The sequence below is a fragment of the Epinephelus moara genome, chromosome 6 (assembly GCF_006386435.1).
Source record: "Epinephelus moara isolate mb chromosome 6, YSFRI_EMoa_1.0, whole genome shotgun sequence".
Lineage (NCBI taxonomy): Eukaryota > Metazoa > Chordata > Actinopteri > Perciformes > Serranidae > Epinephelus > Epinephelus moara.
This window is the reverse complement of record NC_065511.1, coordinates 43,269,829-43,290,790: the sequence shown is the minus strand read 5'-3', so window position 1 is coordinate 43,290,790 and position 20,962 is coordinate 43,269,829. Positions and strand designations below refer to the sequence as shown.

The 20,962-nt window shown below is 43.3% G+C and overlaps 2 protein-coding genes across 5 annotated transcripts in view; both read left to right on the top strand.

Annotated features, from left to right (window-relative positions):
- bmper (BMP binding endothelial regulator) overlaps window positions 1-20,342 on the top strand; it is a 41,922-nt gene extending 21,580 nt beyond the window's left edge. For both annotated transcript variants that reach the window (XM_050046005.1, XM_050046006.1), the window contains 14 exons: window positions 2,975-3,074; window positions 6,690-6,772; window positions 7,411-7,501; window positions 9,090-9,172; window positions 10,113-10,212; window positions 10,438-10,547; window positions 10,863-10,997; window positions 11,173-11,277; window positions 14,041-14,086; window positions 14,774-14,937; window positions 15,751-15,952; window positions 16,326-16,668; window positions 16,861-16,991; window positions 17,788-20,342. In XM_050046005.1, coding sequence (XP_049901962.1) covers window positions 2,975-3,074; window positions 6,690-6,772; window positions 7,411-7,501; window positions 9,090-9,172; window positions 10,113-10,212; window positions 10,438-10,547; window positions 10,863-10,997; window positions 11,173-11,277; window positions 14,041-14,086; window positions 14,774-14,937; window positions 15,751-15,952; window positions 16,326-16,668; window positions 16,861-16,991; window positions 17,788-17,969 — 1,875 coding nt within the window. In that variant the 3' untranslated portion in view covers window positions 17,970-20,342. The remainder of the gene's footprint in view (window positions 1-2,974; window positions 3,075-6,689; window positions 6,773-7,410; window positions 7,502-9,089; window positions 9,173-10,112; window positions 10,213-10,437; window positions 10,548-10,862; window positions 10,998-11,172; window positions 11,278-14,040; window positions 14,087-14,773; window positions 14,938-15,750; window positions 15,953-16,325; window positions 16,669-16,860; window positions 16,992-17,787) is intronic.
- Window positions 1-20,962, top strand: part of LOC126391332 (methyltransferase-like protein 27) — a 242,783-nt gene that overhangs the window by 142,891 nt on the left and 78,930 nt on the right. The window lies entirely within an intron of this gene.

The following is a 20,962-nucleotide window of genomic DNA, read 5'->3' as shown; positions in this document are numbered from 1 at the left end:
GAATAAACCTTGAAATCAGACCAGTAAAATTTAAATATCTGAAATTCAGCAAAAATTAAAAGGTTATCTGAAACCTCATATAATTGGGTCAACTTCTAAACCAGTCAACTGTTAGATCAGGTGAGAGCCAGGCATTTCCCATCATGCCCTGGGTCTTGCAGTAGGTGGAGAGAAACTGCAGCACTTCGATCAAGGACACAGACAAGTGTGTCTATACTGACCATACAGAGCAACATCTGACCATAAATAAACACATGTATCTAGTCTAGTCTGAGCTTTTGTTGGAACGTGTACGATGCTTTGGAAATAATAGTTAAGTAATTTAATATGGGCCAAACCCTGCTAATATTAGAGCTAGTTTTAGCTAACATGACTATTGTCAGCTTGTGCGAGTGACGGTTAATATCTGTGTGTGAAATAATATCATTTGCTTGCGAGCCTGCTTTATCACTAACAGCCGCTGCTGCCCAGTGTGTATTATACCGCTGCTAAAGGTGTCTTTATGCGTCTGTATATTTAACGCACAGATCACTGACAAAGCAGCAGTATTTTATGAGTTTGGATTGGGGCTGGATTTTTTTTTTTTTTTTACTTGCCTGTTTTGGAACATTTCGCAGCTTCTCCCTGAGCTGTTCATCTGAACAAACTCTCACCTCTGTGCTCTTTTATTTATACACAGGAGTGAGATGGATACTGGTGCTGTGGTCACATGATCTCTTGGATCTCTGTGACACCTGTGGACTTAACAACCCACAAAGAAATCCAAGGTCTAATGAGGCTGGATAAACCACATATTGACTGAAATGGGGGCCTCATATAAAATGTCCTATAGTACCGAAATTTGGCGTACAGCCTGATACGACCTCTCCCACTGCACTGCCAGATCAGCTTTTTCCCAGAGTATTGACTTGTGCTCACATGGAAACTTTCCGGTAGTTTTCTGGGGGAATCTGAATGTGCAAAAGCAGATTTTGTCCTTTATCTAATTTCTTCTTCCTGCTGCTCACTTAACTTTCCTTGTCCCCTCTTTCCACCTCTGTCCCTCTCCTCCCTCCTCCTCTGTCATGACATCATCTGTCCTCAGTGTGGTTGGGGTTTAGTTGGAGCGCTGCTGCTATATTAAACCACCCGATTTATTTTCGCCCTGCTTTGATCCGTCCTCGTTAGAGACGCCTGCCGCAGCGCCACAGGGCCACGGGACCCGCCAGCCTCCACTTTATGAACCCTCACAGTGTGTAAAATAAAACACACACACACACACACACACACAGCATGTGGATAAAATCAGCAGTAAAAGCTGGGTGTGAAAGTGGAGTGGATTAAACAAGCGCAGTCCCACGGTGCAGTTAGCGCTGATGACGGATACAGTGTGCAGTGTTCCTGAAGGTGACAGGAGGATCGTTGAGTTGGTGTGAAAAGTCACAGCTTAACTGTGAAGACTGAGTCACGTTTTACTGCAGAACACAAGCTGCACACGTCTAACCTGTGATGAAGTCTGATAGCAGAGCACAGAGGTGATGTGCAGGTGAAAAGTTGTTGTGAAAACATTTAAATCAACATTATTTTATTCAGCAGTGATCCAGCAGTGATCAACAAATATTGGTCACATTGCCACAAAATTTGTACAGATATTTATTTCCCCTCAGGATGATTTGTAATAACTTTGGTGATCCTCTGGCTTTTCATTATCTCAAATAATTTGTCTAGTTATTTGATTAATGACGAAATACTTAAAAAAAATTACCTGTATTTGTTGTTTTCATTCCAATGTCAGTCAAATCTGATCAAAATACGTCAAATCAGATCTGATAAAAAAGATTAACTCAGTTTTTGCTGTTTATTTAGTTATGAATATTTTATGTTATAAAGTTGAGGGGTTTTAATGAAGTAATTTATTGTTTCTTTAACCTTAAGAAGTATTTTACTGCTGGAAACAAGGTCTCCTGTGGTGGGTTGCACACATACCGCGTCACCAAAGCATCACACCTGTTCTGCTGGCTGTCCTGTTTATACATACATCATTTCAGCACTGTTATGACCTCTGATGCCGCCATATAGACGAAACAACTCTCGCACAGTAGAGGCAAAATAACAGTGTTGGGGTGGGTGCTGGCAAGATAGAAGAAAGTTAATCGTATTTCATTCACACATAACAGTGTGGGTATAAAGCGAGTCGAAAATCTACAAAGTTTCCCTTGAACTGTAACTTCCTCCACTGTTAGTAAAATATTACAACTACCAGATAAAGTCTAAAATTCATGTTGCTTTTTCTAAGCTCAGACAAATAATTATAATTATGAACAAGGTTTTCTGTATGTTTGTATAAGATGATGTAGACTGGATTATATATTTTTTAAACTTCAAGACTTTACGTCCTTTTTGACTTCCACCAGTAAAAGGATCATGAAAAATAAGAATTCAGACTGAAAAGAGAGCAAAAGAGTGTGTCGTTAACAGTGACACACAGCAGTCATGTCTAAACTCTGGCCCGTGAACAGCCCTCAGCTTGTCTTTCAAAATATTCTGTATGATTAATACAGTATAGGTTAATCATGAAAGATCACTTTGCATTTTTCTCTTCGACTATCATACAGTTTGTACACATGCAGAAGAACTATGCAGGTGAAAGTAATGTGATGTCATAGGTAGACAGTGAACAGGCAAATGAACAGTCACCTAACGTCAGATATTTCCTGCTGGGCATCAGACGTGGCCACAGCAAAGAAGCGTGAAGTCAAGCGCGAGGGCTGCTGCTTTCAGGAGTGCTGGAGAGATGAGTACTGATGAAACTATTGTGTTTCTGTCATTTGTACGTGATGTTTTTAATAATCATAGTGATGCAAGAAGCAGCACATTAACTTATCTGGCCCCCATTTAAAAAAAGTCTGGACACTCCTGGTATTCAGTATGTTGGAAATATAACACTGACCGAGGGTCTCTCTCCTCCCGTCCTCTCTCTGTCTCTGTGCTGCAGGAGGGGAAGGCCGACTGTAAACAGGAGAAATGCCCGCTGGTCTCTGAGGACTGTGCTCTGGTGGTGAAACAGACGGGAGCCTGCTGCGAGAGGTGTAAAGGTAAGACAGACAGACAGACAGACAGATGGACAGACAGATGGACAGACAAAGCCAGAATAATGGGGTTGTGGAAACTACATAAAATCTTAATATTCAGAGTTAAACGTTTGAATGACTTGTGCTTCTTCAGATTCTCCACATTGAACTCAGGGGAGGAAATGAAGTCTTTGTGCCACGTCTGTGTTCCTTTGTGTGTTTGGCTGTGATGTCACAATAATTCACCAGCAGTGACGACAGTAATGACTCTAGGATGGTTTATTGTAGGACGACTGTACTTGCAGCTGCTCTGCACTAACAACAGACTAATAACACACCGGTACAAAAACATAGAGATGCTAACCAGAGCCTCTACACACACACACACACACACACACACACACACACACACACACACACCCTTCAGGAACCACTTTATGTACAGTACCTAAACAGCCAGGCCTGAATAAGACCTGTGGGAGTGAAGCTGTGTTATTTACCTCATATATATTCTCTCTAACACACACACACACACACACACACACACACACACACACTCACAGCTGCAGTGTGTGGAGACAGTGCGGCGGGTGGACGGGTTCACCGTCGGGTTTACAGGCCACAGAAACACAGTTACTTTTATGAGCCAGAAACTCCTCAGTGGACCTTCATCTCTTAGATCCTCATCCTCTCCTCTGCTTCCTCACACCGAGGCTCTACTTCCTGTTACACATGCTGAGTTATATACCTCTGAGAGCCCAAAGTCACCACGGCCAACCTCAGCATTAATATTATCCTAATCAGACTAAATCGAGGCTCTAAGGGGGTTCAGCAGAAAATCTTTTGTGTTCATGTTCATGACAAAAACAGCATCGCCTCTCACATGACGACTTCTCTGCTGCATCTCTGTGCATCGACACCAGCTTCCTTCAGACTGTGAGATTTTAGCACAAGTTTAATGCAACTACACTGTGTGACATGGATCTGATAAACTTGGGTACGACATCAAGTTTGATGTCTGCAGACTGTACGATAACAGCGCTGACTGAATCACAGGCTACGACGTACGATGCAACAGCTTCACATACTGAGTGATGCTGCAGGGTTACTGTAAAGTGTGAAGCACAACATAGAGGAGCACATTAATAAAAATAATCATCATTATTAAATTCATCATTATTATTATTAATGAAATGTCCAGAAAATCTTGATAAAATGTCATTATTAAAATATTCAAAAAATATTAATGAAATGTCCAAAAAATATTTTTTAAAAAGTCAGAAAAAATGTTGATAAAATGTCCGAAAATATTATTAAATTGTCAAAAAAAAGGTAAAATAAAAATGTCCACAAAAAAAAAGCTGATAAAATGTCGGAAAAATATTATTAAAATGTCTTAGAAATGTTACTGAAATGTCAGGAAAAAAAATGTAATAAAATGTCGGAAAAATATTAATAAACTGAAACAAACTGCCACCAACAACACAAATGAGAACGTGAAAGTGAAGCTTTTTAGATTGTAACTTATTGAGAAAATGTTTTTTTTTAATGAAATAATTTTTCAAGATTATTATGTTGTATGTTTTACTATAATGTGCAGACAGTGTGAGAAGTTCTGGAGCATTCAGCAGTCAGTAGAGTCATTGTGTCTGCTGTCACTTCCACATCAGAGTCATCACTCAATATGTTCAAACCCTGAATGAATAAACTCAGAATGAGCTGCTACTAAAAAGTCCTCACATTCGACAATATTCCTGTTCTTTTTACTGCTTACACACACACACACACACACACACACACACACACCTCAGCAGAGGCGCAGCCCTTTTGTTTGTGGTTTGGTGTTTTACGACGCAGCACTTCGTTAAGAGAGGTGGAACGATATAACTCGGACGCGGAAAGCCCCTCGTTGCCACGACAACCCGTGTTAGTTTCTATTGTGCGGTTGACTTGTGGCTGCTGAGACCAAATTTAGGACCCCTCTGTGTCCCCGACGCCGACATGTCATATCACTGTTTTCTCACTTTGATGAACTCATACGCTCAGTTAAGGAGACTCCCAGCTGCACTCCATCACTTTATTGGGAACAATTTACTTTTACACTGCCTCAATTAACCAGTTTATTATGTCAGAGTTCTGAGGTGTACTGGGCCTGAAGTGTATCCAAAAAGATCATAAAAATAACTCTACAATATATACAGATTTTATACTTGTAGTTTAAAAAATCATTACAACATCCAAAAGTGTACATTAGTTTAAAGTCCATTAGAAGTCAGGTTAAATCACGTTAGTATTTCTCTTGTTAAAGCTCTGTTATATTTTATATATATTATATATATTATCAGTGACGGAGGATGAACCAGAGGAGGAAGAGGAGCTGTCATATCAGTCTGAGTGTATGAAGACAACGTGAGTCTCTGTGGGATCTAATCTGATCGTCTCTTCTCTGAGATATAAGACCCTCCTGCAGTGATACAGTGTCAGACGGTTTGGTTTACAGTGAGGAAAGCAGATCAATGGTTGTGATCAGGTTTCATTGTATAGAAAGTTGAGCATTGATCTGAGACCACTTACTGTAAATGGCATGAAATGAATAGGCCTTTCATTTAGTGCTGAGTGGGCGGCTCAGTGGGTGTGGGGTTACTGGGAGGCTCCTTTACGGTCCGTACAGAGCTGTTTGGACTTAAAAACTGAGGCTGCGGTCCGATCAAAGGTTCCTCACTGAGTGAAATGACCTGGAAGTATTCAGAGTAAGTGGCTGCCGTGATCAGAGCTGTCCGAATTCTCTAAATGATCAGGAAAGGAGCTTCTTATCTCCTTAAGCACAGGAAACACTGGACCATCCTTACAGCACTTCACAGAAACTTCACCGCCAGCTAGCATGTTGGAGGTGTAACTGCAGAGCGACACAGACGCACCACTGCACAAGTATAAATGCCCATAACGGTGTACGCTCTGTGTAGAGCCGACGCACAATTATAAATCTGCCTTAACATGCACATTTAATCTAACTCAGCTTGATACTTTCAGCACCTTCAGTAGATCTGATGCAACAGCCTCTGTGATTGGTCCTCGTGTTTCAGCCGTTCTGCGTCTGTGTTATGTGGTAGAAAAGTGTGTGTGTTACAAAAATGTTGCACACGGTGGAGATCAGTTTAACGCCACTTTCGTGCAGAACATCAGGGAACTGCCCTGCGCTTTCTTTAGCAGTAATTTTTGTTGGTAAATGTGAAACGTTTGTGTCGCACATGTCGGTGTATTCACAACCAGAAACAAGGAAATGGTGATGTTATCAGTGATTGGACAAAAATGCGAGGCTGCACAGAATTCACAGGGATTGGTTGAATTTATGTTAATTGCTGCGACTGCAACATCCTGAAGGGGCTGCATGATAATATAGTCTAATCTAAGTACAGTCAGATTGTCTTTGCACTGCAGTTACCTTTCATGAGACCTTATGAATTCTCTGTCACATATTTTCCTTCACCTCCTGTTGTTTTTCATCAGGAAAGAACAGAGGACATAAATTCCTTTTTGACTATTTGACCACAGCCATCGTCCAAAATGAGGACATGTTAATTACTTGTATGAAGATTAAGAATCGTAATGACTCTTTCCCTCTCTCTCCTTCTCTCTCAGGCTGCATGTTGGATGGACGGTCTTATAACAGCTCAGTATCCTGGACCACCTCCACCAAACCCTGCATAACCCGCCGCTGTCAGGTGTGTGTGTGTGTGCGTGTGTGAGATGAAAGGTGAAGTGAGTGGACAGTGTTGTTTCAGCTCAGACGTCACGTGGAAACCTCTGACCTCAGATGAGAAACAACACAAACATGCTGCTGTTAGAGGATGAGATACAGGAGGAGGGAGGAAAGAGGTATGGGAGGTGATAGGAAGGAAGGAAGTAGGAACAGCATGCAAAGGGTAAGGAAAGAAGCAGGGAAGGAAGGAACAAATAGAGCTGGAAGGAAAGAAAGGAGGAAGCAAAAACAAAAAAGGAGAAAAGGAGGGAAATAAAGGAGAAAAGAAAGGAGGAAGAGGCTGAGTAAGAAAGGAAAAACCATGGAAGAGAATCGCCAAGATGGAAAGATACATGGGTGAAATTAAGGGTTAGTGGAGGGATGAATAGAGGGATAGATTGTGAGAGGAAGATAAAGAAAGGAACAGAGGAGGAAGCAGTGAAGGTGAGAAATGTTAAAATACAGCAAGCAGCAGTTGGAAAATGGAAGTGAAAGTGATGAAGAAACAAAATGACATCAAATGAAAGGAGAGAAAACATGGAGGAAGGTTAAATGAGAGACGTTAAAGTCATAATAAAACAGTGAAAACTAATTAAAGTATTTCCCTGCTGGTTGTGACAGGAAGGTGTCATCACTGAGGCCGACGTTCAGTGTGTCGTCCACTGCAAGAATCCCAAAATCCACCCAAAGAAATGCTGCCCCACCTGCCCCAGTGAGTACCAACCTAGCCTGAGTCACTGTCATGTTCTCTGTCAGTCTGCATGTTGTCAAATACACCTGCTTGATTTAAAGCCGCTATGAGGAACTTTTAACTGGATATGCAAAAGTCTCTGATGTCTGTGCGTGACCTACAACAGCAAATGAGACCATCGGTGTGAAGATAAGCTATTTCTATATAGTGTATATCCATACCTTTAGGAAACTGTGTCTGGGTCCGCCCCAGGTCGCTTCCAGGACGAAACGATTTACGGCACTCAGACGGCACACGTCATCTTACCTAGATGCTTACATTTATAGTGACTCTTATAAATAGTCGCTATTCCTCCTCCTCGACCCGACGTCCGTGGGGAGTTAAAATAGCAGCAATCATCGGGTAAAAGTTCTGTGAAAGCACTGGACTCACCAACAGTCAGCCACGTCTCAGTCACACAGAGAAAATCCAATCCTCGGGAAGTCAGGAAATCCTTCAGGATAAAGGTTTTGTTCGCTAGTGATCTAGCATTTACCAGCCCAATCCTGGCAGGAGCCGGCGGGTCCACGGCGACCAGCCCAATCCTGGCAGGAGCCGGCGGGTCCACGGCGTTAACACCTCATCCGGGCTGACGACAGGTACCAGCCAGGCGTCGACAGGGTCCGGCGAGTGCAGAGAAATAAAGAGGCGAGGCACCGCTCCATACTCAGTCCAATAAGCCGTGGAAGTGCTCGCCAAACAGGCCTTCAGCCTTACCAGCCGACCACTGCGTTTACCCCGGCGGCGGTGGCGCTTACGCCGGAGAGGTGGAGCTGGGGCGCGGCAGAGGTGAGCTGGGATCCCCGATAGGAGCGGGGGCAAAGTTTTCCCGTCATGTTGTTTTATTCATCCCCAAAACAAACACATGCGCGAGCCAGGTAAGTGTCTTTACGACAATACGCGCTAGAGCTCATGGGAAATGTAGGCTTCATTCCGGCAAAACACTACCGCTTTTGTCCACAGGGTCGCCAAAATCAACTCAAAATGAAAGTTCCTTGTAGGGGCTTTAATTAATCAATTGTAGAATTTCTGTGTTTTTATTTTAAAATCTTTAAAAGCTAATGAATGTCTAAGAAAATAAAAGGCAGCTGTTAGTGTTAAATGACTGTGTGGTCCTCTGAGAAGTCACCTTTTTTTTTTGTTTGATTGAAAGATCACATGCGAAAGAGACTCAGCTGAACCAAACTCACCTTCAGTGTGCCAGTTTTGACTCCTTGAGTCATGGTTGTGTATTTTAGACATTCAAACTGCATAAATTCAAATAACAGACATAGAGATACAAATCATTTTGAAATATGGAATAAAATAAGCTCCAGAGACAAATTAAATGTTTTGTATTTAGTACAGTTTTGAGAATTCACTTTGTCAGTTTTGTCATTTTACCAGAGTTTCTGCACTGGTTAATTTGTGAAGGAGCGTAATTTTAAAATGTCTTCGAACTTGACTCTAAAACTGCTCTGAACTTGAGCCCAGAGTGCAGAGAGGAGATCGGTGTGTGTGTGTGAAGGTGAAGTGAACAAAACAAAAAGTGAGTGACGTGTTTGAAATGTTGTAACGTCTCGTCCTGCAGGTTGTATCTTTGAGGGTCGTCTGTACAAAGAGAAGGAGGAGTTCAGCCCTGAGGGCAAACCCTGCATCAAGTGCACCTGCACTGTGAGTACACACACACACACACACACACACACACACGCACAGTTGTGTTTACTCTCTGACCTCTCTCTGTGTATGAGTGTTTGTGAGCGAGGCCTCTGTCCTCTAAATAAGTTAGTTTTGGAGTCTCCAGAGAGTCAAACTTTTGGTTGGAACAACATCCTCCCCCTGATTTTTTCCTCCCTTGGTCCTCCCTCTCTGTGTCCTCCTTCCCTCCCTCCTCCCTCACTACACAAACAAACCCTACAGGTACGTCCATAAACACATTACAGCATTAATGTGTTTGCACCTGTAGGCCTGTTAACACACACACACACACACACACATACACATACAGAAACACTTTGGCCTCGCTGACACAGAAATATTGTACATTTACTTATTTATGTGAGGAAATGTTTTATTTGTTATTTCCTGCTTTGTTTCTCCAAAAAAAGTTTATTTTTAGTCCATGCACATCAAACAAAATCATTTTTTTCATGCCTCTGTGGTAGCTGTGGTCGGAGGCATTCATGTTTTCAGGTTGTACATCCGTCTCATTGTCGTGCTCTCAAGAATGCCTTCAGAGAATCTTCACATTTGGCACGTGTTCATTTGGACGAGGTCACTGTGACCTCACAAAACGTTTTCGGTCATGACTCAAGAATTCATTTGCTAATCATGACAACATTTTACACAAATGTCTGATATGATAAAATCATGATATCTCAGAAATGGACAGGGCGACATTCGGTCAGATACTGAACTGATGTGTGTGAAGTGAAATGTTACGATAAAACACGTAAAAACTTTCATCAAACTAAACCTTCACCAACAGATTATAATGTGCATGGAAATGAAAGTTTATTTCATCACTTAATGCCAGAAGAATTTCCTCCTGATGTAAAGTCACTGTGTTGAGTTAACGACCATCACATCACATTGTGTTGTGTTGCTGTTTCAGGGAGGGCGCACTCTTTGCATGAGGGAGGTGTGTCCTGTCCTTTCCTGCCCCGCCTTCCTCAGTCACACCCCACCTGGACAGTGCTGCCCCAGATGTCTCGGTAAAGACCAATTATCACCTCTCTGATTTGTCACCTGTGTGTGGAGGTTGATTTAAAACCACTGCAGGTGCAAAGAATGTAGAAACAATGATGGTGTTCGCTGTGTTTTTTAATGTTTGGCACTGCAAGTCTTTTGTTTCCTGTTTTCTCCTTCACTGTAATTTCCACAAATAACTCCTCCTCCTCCTCCTCCTCCTCCTCCTCCTCCTCCTCCTCCTCCTCCAGGTCAGAGGAAGGTGTTTGATCTGTCTTTAGGAAGCTGTCTGTTCCACAGCGAAGTTTATGAGAACGGCACCTCCTTCATACACGACAACTGCACCACCTGCACCTGCAAGGTACCGACCTGGACGTCAAACGCTCCAACTGTCCTGCTGAAATGAACTCATCACCTTAGTGAAGGATAAATCCTACATCACATTGCTTGCTTTTATTTTCATTTGTTTATTTTATCATTACTCCCTCATTCCTGATACGATGATAAGAGATTATTAATCCCACACAGCAGCTCAAGATTCAGAAGAGAATGAGACAAGATTTAAAATACAAATAAGATAAATTAAAATTTCTCTTAAATGTATAAATATCATTGTACAGTAAGTAGTAAAATATTGCTCATATTATTGCCCTAACATCGCCTGTCTTCTTCCCAGGATTCCACCGTGGTCTGCAAGAGGCGATGCTCTCGGCCGGGGAGTTGCCATGGTGACCATTGTTGTGAGGAGTGTCTGTCCTACGTGAAGGTGGAGGAGGTGAAGTACTGCAGAGTCCGGAACAAGATCTACAGGGTAAGACAGACAGAGGGGATGATGGAGGGATGGATGGACTGACAGGTGGTTGGATGATGGAAGGAATGATGGGTGAATAGTTGCTAAACAGACAGACGGACGGACGGATGGTTGAATGGTTGGTTTGGTGTGTCTCCATCTGGATGTCCTCTGATGTGTCTCTCGTCTCCTGCAGGAAGGAGACATGTGGTCGTCAGTTAACTGCACGCTCTGCGCCTGTGTTAAAGGAAACATCGAGTGTCGGCCCAAACAGTGTGTACCAATCACCAGCTGCCCCGCGGTGAGTGACGGCCCACCGGCCAATCACCAGCCTACATCCTGTTTGTAGGGTTTACATCACTGTTTCAGAGCTGTTGGACAGCGACTGTCTCTGTCTGTGTCTCCGTCCACTTCATCTCATCTGTCTGACGCTCACACTTTACAGCCTGTGACTAATTCTCACTTCACATGCGTGACGCCTTGAGACGGCGACACTCCTCTGATTTACAGGCGGAGCAGCGTTTCACACATCAGATTCAAGCGTTTCATATTTTCAGATTTATATTTTCCTCGTTCAGTCTGAGTCAGTTTGATCCTTGTTATTGTGTGATAGAACACATTTATGGCAGATTTATGACAGATCGACTTTCCCTCAGGGGCTCAGTGTCAAAGACACACAGTTGTTACTGAGCCCGTTGTTTCCAGGACTTTCTGTAACAGCGAGGTTTCTCCTCTGCAGTCACTTTGAGCACATTAGAGATCTAACCGAGCGTGGTGTTAGCTGTCAGACGCTCTGGGAACTTCTGGCAGGAGGAAGGTTTGTGCTGTGTTCACCTGTCGCAGAGGGTCGTCTGTCGGCCACCGGGTGATGGAGTGGATTCCTCGCATACCGCTGGCTGCTGGCGGTCACACAGTCAAAGCCGTTAGTCCAAGTTCACACGCTTCCAGTGGTTCCAACAAGCCCTCACCTGTTGTTTGTGGTCAGAGCAGGCGACTGAGGATGATGTAGGTGGTCTCAGTTTGGTCTCCTGTGAAAAGAAGTTTCACTCACTCATGATGTTGATTTAGTGTTTTAACAAAAACACTTCAACAGCCTGGTTTTCACTTTACCTCAGATTTTAACGAATCTCTCACTCTCACTAATGAGCTGCTTCGGCTGTCGTTCCCTGGTTCAAAGGGGGTTTGTCCTGTTGGCTTAGCTGCTAAAGAGTCTGTAGCTGTGCAGCGGCTCGTGCTTCGGCTCTAGGTCGTGTATGTTACTGTACTTCTGGCTTAGCTGCTGAGAAGAGTCTGTAGCTGTGCAGCGGCTCGTTCTTTGGCTCAGTGTGTTTTTATCCACCACTCTGTCGGTCCATCGCCGTCATAATTCACAGTGAAACCGAAGTGGCTCCAAACAGCAGGCCTGTAGGTTATTGAAGGATCTTCTGTAGCAGGTCTGGTAATGGCTTCACTAACTGTCTTGCAACGAGCTAGCTTAGCGTAGCTGCCTCCCAGTGTGTCTCATTGCAGTAAAATGTTCTGGTTTGGGGGTGGGAGGGGCAGACACCATGTTTCCTGTTCCATCCTTTGGGCTGCCTTATTGAGAAGATTATATTCAACACAGTTTAAGCTGTAGATTTTATTTTCCAAGTGTAAAAGGATAATTTAGCGTACCGTTCAGTTTGTAATGTTTTAAAGATGGAGAGATGTTTGTTTTATTTGTTGAAAGGTCATGGAAATGTGATTATGGGTCCTTGAAAAGTCATGGAAAAGTTCTGAATCTTTGTCCATGACAGTGTGTGGGAACCCTGCAGCTTTTATTCACACTCACCCAACATGTTAGATTACGTTACTGCTGCAGGGACGTGTGGAGGTAACATAGCACATTAACTCACACACCTGTCCCGAGTTATCATGAGAGTGACTCGTCTCTCTCTCATAGGTCACCACAGCCCACCTCAGCCTCCCAAACGCACACACACACACGCTCCCATGCCGTCATCCTGCGGTCAGCGGCAGGTCGGCAGAGTGTGTGCGTCTCTCTGGAGACAGTGTGTCTCCCAACAGCCTTTTGTCTGTTTGACGTTTGAGTGACAGCAAAGAAGAGGTTCCCCTATATTTAGGCCCCTGAAAACCAATCTCTGTCAGTGTGTGTGTGTGTGTGTGTGTGTGTGTGTGTGTGTGTGTGAGAGAAAGAATGAAGGGCTTCCCTGAGGCAACAAAAACTAAGTGTGTGAAAGAGTCCTCTGATCTGCACTTCTGATGGAAGTTGAAACATACTGTACACACACACACACACACAGTTTCCTGTTACACAGACGGATTTCAGCGGTTGATGTCGGTGTATCGGTGTCTTTGTGGTCGTCCTGGTTTGACTGTGAACTTGTCAAAATGAAAACTTTTCCTCTGTTTCTACGTTTCATTTGGTTTCTGTTGAGTATGTTTGAATGAAACAAAATCATGACCTTCGTCATGTCAGCCAACAGAACGATGTGGAAAAAGGTTTTGTCAGGTTAGCTGTGTGTTACCAGGATGTCCGGTTGATCCCTGGTGGTCATTTTGAAACGTTTGCTGCTGGAACAAACCTGGAAAATTATGTTTCATCTCACGTCACATGCTATTTTCGTCAGTAAATCAAACCCACACCTTTAAAAATGAAGTGCAGTGTGAAGCTTTGATGTAGAGAGCTGAGTATTTTATTTGTGCTAACAATGAACCGTTATGTTCATGGTTTGAACCGTTGCCTTCCCTGTTTCTCTCACCCTGTAGTTCTCTCTGTCCTCCTCTCTCTAAATCCTAAATTCAAATGTGTAACAGTGTGTGAAGCCGCAGTGAAAGCTGACAGTAATCACAGTCACATCGCAGCTCTGACCCTGCAGTGTAAACAGTTTATATCAGTAAATAGTTTCCTCAGATCTTTTCTCTCGGCTCTGTCTGTGATGTTTCTCTCTATCAGTCTGCATCCTGTCAAAGATTTTCTGTTTGTCTTTCATCACCTGTCATGTTCAGATGCTCTGCCATCTTTTCTTAATATTGAATCCCTCTGAGAGTCTCTAACGCTGTGTGTCTGCCTCGTCTCTTTCAGAATAAAATCCTGAACAGGACGGGCTGCTGTCCAGTCTGCACTGAAAGTGAGTGAGTCCTTCTCAACCCTCCGGCTTCCTCTTTCCCAGAATTCACTCAGCTTTAAATAATACAGGAAAAGTCTTGAAGCTGAGGTCTTAGGAAGTCTTAAACTAAATCTGTTTATTGTTTAAATTGTGATTTTGTGCAGCTGTGAAATGAGTTAGTGTTTTTATTGAGTGATACTAAGTTAGGTCATCAAAGTAAAATCTATGAATCGTCTTTCTTTAAGGACGAAAACACGTCTCAGCCTCTGAATCTTCAGCCAAGCGTTTCCCATGAGCTTCAGTCCAGACTGTGGTTTGCCCTCGGGTCATTTCACTCTGGTTTTTGGCTGCGACCTTCAGTAAAAGTCAACAGACGTGGCTGTAAATGTACCAGTGCACGACTACAAAGACTCCATGAACTCTGTCTTCTTCATAGTGTAGAGTTCAGTTTGTAAAGAAGACATTTAGTTACATTATCGCCTAAACTGTTTATCAGTAATGACATTTTGCTGTCAGGCATCAACATGGATCTTTTAAACCCTCACATTATGAGTTGTCTCTTTCTATCCCGGGACAACAGAGACATTTGTTTTTATGTGTCCCGCTCTGCTGGTATTTTACGTTCAAGCTGCAGACATGTTTCCGTAACTTATTTGTTTCTTTTGTCTGTCTTTATTTCTCTTTGTCTTTGCATCTGTCCCTCTGCAGAGCCCGGTGTGTGCACAGTGTTTGGCGACCCTCACTACAACACCTTCGACGGCAGGACCTTTAACTTCCAGGGAACCTGTCAATACGTACTGACTCGTGACTGTGGCAGCACCCCAGGACCAGGAAATAACTTCAACCTCAACAGCCCAGACTCCAGCTTCATGGTAGGGTGGGAGTTAAAGTTTAAGACACACTGATGTTTGGGGAAACAGTTGGTCTGTTTGTTTTACTGAAAGTCTGATGAGAAAGAAAGATGAATTTCATCTCTGTGCATTTAGTGGAGGGTCGATAGAAGACTCGCTGAGCACAAACACTGGAAGCAGAGAAACTGCAAGCCTCTGCAAAAGGAGGGAAAAATATACCTTTTTAACTTGTGAGGTCACAGACCAGCCACCAAAACATCCAACAGTCAGCTGGATTTAGTCCAGGTTTAGGAAACAACCTCATAATTACGCCAAGCTAAACACGTCCTGCACCAGTCTGTGTGCACTCAGCTGTTGTTGGTTAACTGCAATTTGTACACCGACTGCTTCTCAAACCACAACGCCTCGTTTCCTAATTCTACCTGTGCTAAATATACAAGAAGACATGTAAATAAGATTGCTGAGGAATTTTTTTAAAGGAGTCTTTGAAAGAACTAAGCTAATATTAATCACGATAAAGATATTGGCTTCCTACAATGAAATGAACATGATCGACTGCAATACTGACGTTTAAAATGCTCCACTCAGAAAACTCTGCTGCACATCAAATCAAGTGCTTCCTTAAACTTACAGTCATTCATGTCTGAATGTTGCGGCTGAATGAAATGTCTGAAGCAGAAGGCGAAGAACTAGCTCCTCTGTGAAAGTCCAGTAAAAATATTTTGTCCTTAAAATCATCAATGAATGATTGTGATAAATAATTATCTGTCTGTTTGACCATCGCTTCCATTTAAATCAACAAATCAAAGGAGCCATTTTCCATTTGTTTCCCAGGTGTTGGTGAAGAACGACGCCCGGCGGACTCGCTCCTTCTCCTGGACTCAGTCTGTTGAGGTGAGGTTGGGAGGTTTGGTCCTCAGTCTCCACCAGCACCTGACAGTTCGGAGGAACGGCACCCGCATCGCGCTGCCCTACCACGGCCCCGGGGTGCACATCGACCTGGACGGATACCTGCTCAAACTCACCACCATCGCAGGTCAGCACACACCTCTCTCTACAGGAGGCTGGCGCCCAGTTTAAGTCCTTCAGTCTGAAGCGTCACAGACCAGCTTCATTTAACACTTTTAGCTTGTCTTGTTCTCTGATGAGTCTGAGGAGCAGCGTGCAGTTTAAAGCTGCGGAAAAAGGTCGTAAATGGATTTTGAGTTAAGATTATTTTGCACACCAAGACAAAAACATAAACCCAACGTCAAGTACAAAGTTTCTTGTTCATTTTCCTGCATTTTTGAAGAGGTGTCCATGTTTCTAAAAGACATCTCTTGATCTTTGACCTTTAAAACACACCAGACACAGACACCTCTGTTTGGTTTGTTGTGAACACAAGTATTAAGCTCCGCCTCTTCCTGCAGGTCTGGAGATCACCTGGGACGGTGACAGTTTTGTTGAGGTTGTGGCTGCCCCCCACCTGCGTGGACGCCTGTGCGGCCTTTGTGGCAACTACAACGGCCACAAGCGTGACGACACCATGGGAGGCGACGGGCAGTTCAAGTTCGACGTGGACGAGTTTGCCGAGTCGTGGCGAGTCGAGGGAAATGAGGTTTGCTCCCAACAGCACCCGCCTCGCCGGCCAACGTCCTTCCTGTGCCCCGGCAGCGTCAAAGTCAAGTTCCGTGCCCACCGGGAGTGCCAGAAGATAAAGTCATGGGAGTTTCAGAAGTGCCACCGTGTGGTTGACTTCGCCCCGTTCTACAGGTCAGAGCCTCACTCTGACTCTAAGTGTGCTGGAACGATTATTTATGTTCTGAAAGTGTTTTCATTAAAGTCCCTCTCTGAAGGTGTAAATCTGAAGAATGGACAATTAAAATACCAAAAGACGACATAACAACACACCCATGTCCAATAGAGTGCCAACAGTAGAATCGTCTGTGCTCCTCCTCTCTGCAGGTCGTGTGTAACGGACATGTGCGAGTGTCCGGTCCATAAAAACTGTTACTGTGAGTCCTTCATCGCTTACAGCCGAGCCTGCGAGAGGGAGGGAGTGCCCGTCCTCTGGAGGGCCGACACCGCCTGCATGGGTGAGTAGAGCTGTGTACTGATGTTATATCAATACTGTGACATGAGACAAGATTTTGTAGAGATTAGATTTTGGATATGGTAATATTGTAAGTGTTGTCTTTTCCTGGTTTTAAAGACTGCGTTACAGTAAAGTGATGTCATTTTCTGAACTGAACAGACTGTTGAAGCTGTTCTGTTCTCTGCCTTTAACTACTTAGAGATTTTTGATAGATATTCATCAGTAACATGGATATAATCACTGTAAATATTTTGTGAAAGCAGCAAGTCAACCCTGTGGTATCATCGGTATATTGATATTGAGGTTTTTGTTAAAAAAAAAAAGTGTTTTTTGATTTTCTCCATATCACCCAGCCCATTGGGTGGGTGACAGTCTTAAGTCAATCTTTCAGAGGTCCTTTTATAAATCTAAGACAGTGGAAGTAGGATTTTATGAATCGTTTCTTTCTGACATCACATTGTAAAATCTCACAATCATTGGTAAAACTGTTTTTTGTTGAATAGTACACCAAACCCGTCTCTTTCTGGCAAACGCTGTCTGGCAGATCAGGATGGTTAAACCAACAAGACTTGTAATTTCTTTCTTGCTGGGATAGTTGTTTCCTGGATGACATGGGGAAGTGCATATTCAACAAAAACTGGCTCTTTTTAAGACTTCGTAGCATGACTAAAAGCAGTACAAGGCAATGCATACCAGGCTCTGCGCATTTTAAAATCACCAGAAAACTTGCCATCAGTAACCAGAGTCACATCGACATCATTAAAGCTGATTTGTTTTTCTGCCTTCCCTCCCTCCAGCCACCCAGTGTAAACACGGCGCCGTGTACGACACCTGCGGACCGGGCTGCACCAAAACCTGCGACAACTGGAACGAGATCGGGCCGTGTCACAAGCCCTGCGTGGCCGGCTGCCACTGCCCCGCCAACCTGGTGCTGTTCCAGGGACGCTGCATCAAACCCACGGCCTGCCCCGGACGGTGACCCTTGTGATCCAGGTGGGAGGGGGGGCAGGTTAGGGACGCTCAAGTATCACAGTTTGGGGGCCAAACAAGCCGAGGAGGGTTTGGGAGGACACAGACGGGTCTCAGGTCGACAGATCACATGTGACAAAGTACTCAGGGTCCAGATCTGTCTGACAGAGATACAAGCTACGGTGACGGACTGAAAACTCAGTGGATGAGAGGCTGAACGTCGCCACCACCTTCAGCCTCTGACTTCCACGTGCTTCGTGTAAACTATGCATTGTCACTACCCGTCACCGCCACCGGGGGCGCTAATTTCAGCCTTGTCAAGGAACTGAACTCCCAGGAGAAAACTCAGGGGCCCTGAGGTGGAAATTTTTGTCTCCACCTTCTGCGGAACGTTTGACCACGCTGCCATGGACCCTCAGGAAACAGTCTGGGCCGGTGGACTCCTGTCGGAGCCAACATGGCGCCCACATTTCTCTCACAAACTCTCTGAGGTGGGAAACTGAGCATCTGCGTCTGGAATACGGAAATTCAAAGCGGAGAAACTCATCATATCAAAGTGCCCTCGTGATCTCTGTTCCCTCATTTCATACTGTAAGCTAGCCAGATTTATATGAAAGACAGACAGCTTTTATATTATTATTATTGTTCTAATTAATATTATTATTATTATTATTATTTGTTGTTGATGTTGTTAATTTATATATCGGTCAGATGACACGTCGTAGCAAGAGCCAGAATCATGAATATAATGCGTTATAAATGATTTAAAGGGAAACAAAAGCTATTTATGTATTTGTTGTGTACTTGTGTTACTGTTTGAAGAGAAATGCCCAAATGTGACTCCGTTGTTGCTCCATCGCAGGGAAATCGTACTGTATTGTGTTGCGCTCCGTGTACAGCTTGTTGTGGTTCGTATCAAACTGAAGGTGTTCATCTAAACATATGTTTCACTTGACGATAATTATTTAAGACCAGCAATATAATCTTTTATCGAAGTTCATCTCTGACTGCTGTCTTTACTTTCCTCAGTGTTTAAAGCTTTAATAACTGTCACAGAAGAAGGTCGGACCTGAAGGTTGCTGGTTCGAATCCCTGAAGGAGCTGAAGACATCTGCAGCGCGAAAACTGAAGGCGTTCTTGATCCTCTGTTCACTCGTGCTTTGTATTTAATGATTTCTCAGATACAAAAAAAAAGAAACGACAAATTCTCATGAACTAAATAATGTTTATTTTTCAGACTTCTCTTTAACCTTTGATTCTTCTCTGTGAAACACAGTTTTTACTCTCCAGGCCTCTAAACAGGATTCATGTTAAACACTCAGAGCTGGAAAATCCCTCTTCATCTGAACCACTCAGCCTGCAGACATGAACCTCTGACGATCAGCTGTGAGGACAAATATCTTCATATAAAAGTTTGGAGACCATAAAGTTTTAAGGACCAGTTAAAGTAGAATTAAAGTAAGATTACTCTAAAACTGTCCCGTCAGGATGTCGCAGCATTTTTTTTTTTAGCTACACGGCAGCTTTTCCTAAAATTTGTGATGCATGCTGCAGCGTTTAGACGTTGTTTACGCCTGAGGCATCATGTTGTCAGGTCGTCCGTCTCATTCTTGTGAACATCTTGAACCTTGAGGGAATTTCTTCAAAGTCACAAAACATGCTTGTGACCATAACTGAAGAGTTTATACGCTTATTATGACAAAGCTTCACACAAATGTCGAACAGGATAAAATAATGAAGTGATGACATTTTATATCCTGAAGGTCAAAGGTCAGCTTCAGTGTGACAGTGTGATTTGTATTGTTTGTTGTTTGGTAGTATGACTCCGCCCACCAGTCAGGTTTCTCTGACGGGGTGTTTCTCAAAGTCAAGGAAGGATCTGCTACGTCATCGACCCGCTGAAGGACTGCTCCAGTGTCAAGGATCCTTGAGTCCTCCTTTCAGAGAAATTCCAAGGATGCATGTGTGGATCCTCCGCGGGTATGAAATCCCCACAATGCTTTGCGCATGATTTTCTGGAAGTGGAGGCTTCAATAAAAATCTGCGCTTGAGTCTGTTGTTCACACTGTTAATGATCATTTAGAACTTTGTTAGCTGTTGTCTTTACTTCATTACTCAACTTACTCTTAAATATGATCCAGAAATATATTCTCCCTAAAAGTCACGTCACTCTGACAATAACTGACACTTGTTCAAACTGTACAACAACATTAGAGAGTGTTAAAACGATCACAGTACCTGAAACCTCCTCAGTCTGCTGAGGATTAATGACGATCACGTGGGGACACTTGTTAGTCTGTTCCAATGTGTGTTCACTGAATGATAGGAAGGACTCTTGCCTTGTCTCTGTAGGATCCTTCCTTGGGAGGACTCATCTTACCAAGGAAGGATCCTTGACTTTGAGAAACACCCTCAGTCTCCATCCATGTCAGTGAAAACATGGATGCTTCACACACAGAAGATCTATACAATCAGCACAGTTTTAAGATTAGAGTCACCAATTCAGTATCTGACCAAATGTCTCCCCTTCTGTTCCTGAGATATGACGTTAAAACATGATGATGTCACAGTTAAGCTGACCTTTGACCTTTTGACCTTCATTATTTTATCCTGTTAGACATTTGTGTCGAGTCTTGTCATAATTAGTGTATGAACTCTTCAGTTATGGACAAAAACATTTTGTGAGGTCACACTGAGTCAAAGTGGACGTTTGTGCCAAATTAAGAAAAATCCCTCAAGATGTTCTTAAGATAACACATTCATGAGGATGAGATGGGAGCCAGGTCGGAGTGACCTTTGACCACCAAAATCTAATAAATTTCATCCCTGAGTCCAAGTGGAGGTTTGTGTCAAATTTAGTGTATGAATTCATTCAGTTATGGACAGAAACATATTTTGTGAGGTCACACTGATCTTTGACCACTAAACTCTGATCAGTTTATTCTTCAGTCCAGGTGGACGTTTGTGTCAAATTCCTTTAAGACGTTCTTCACATGTTGTATT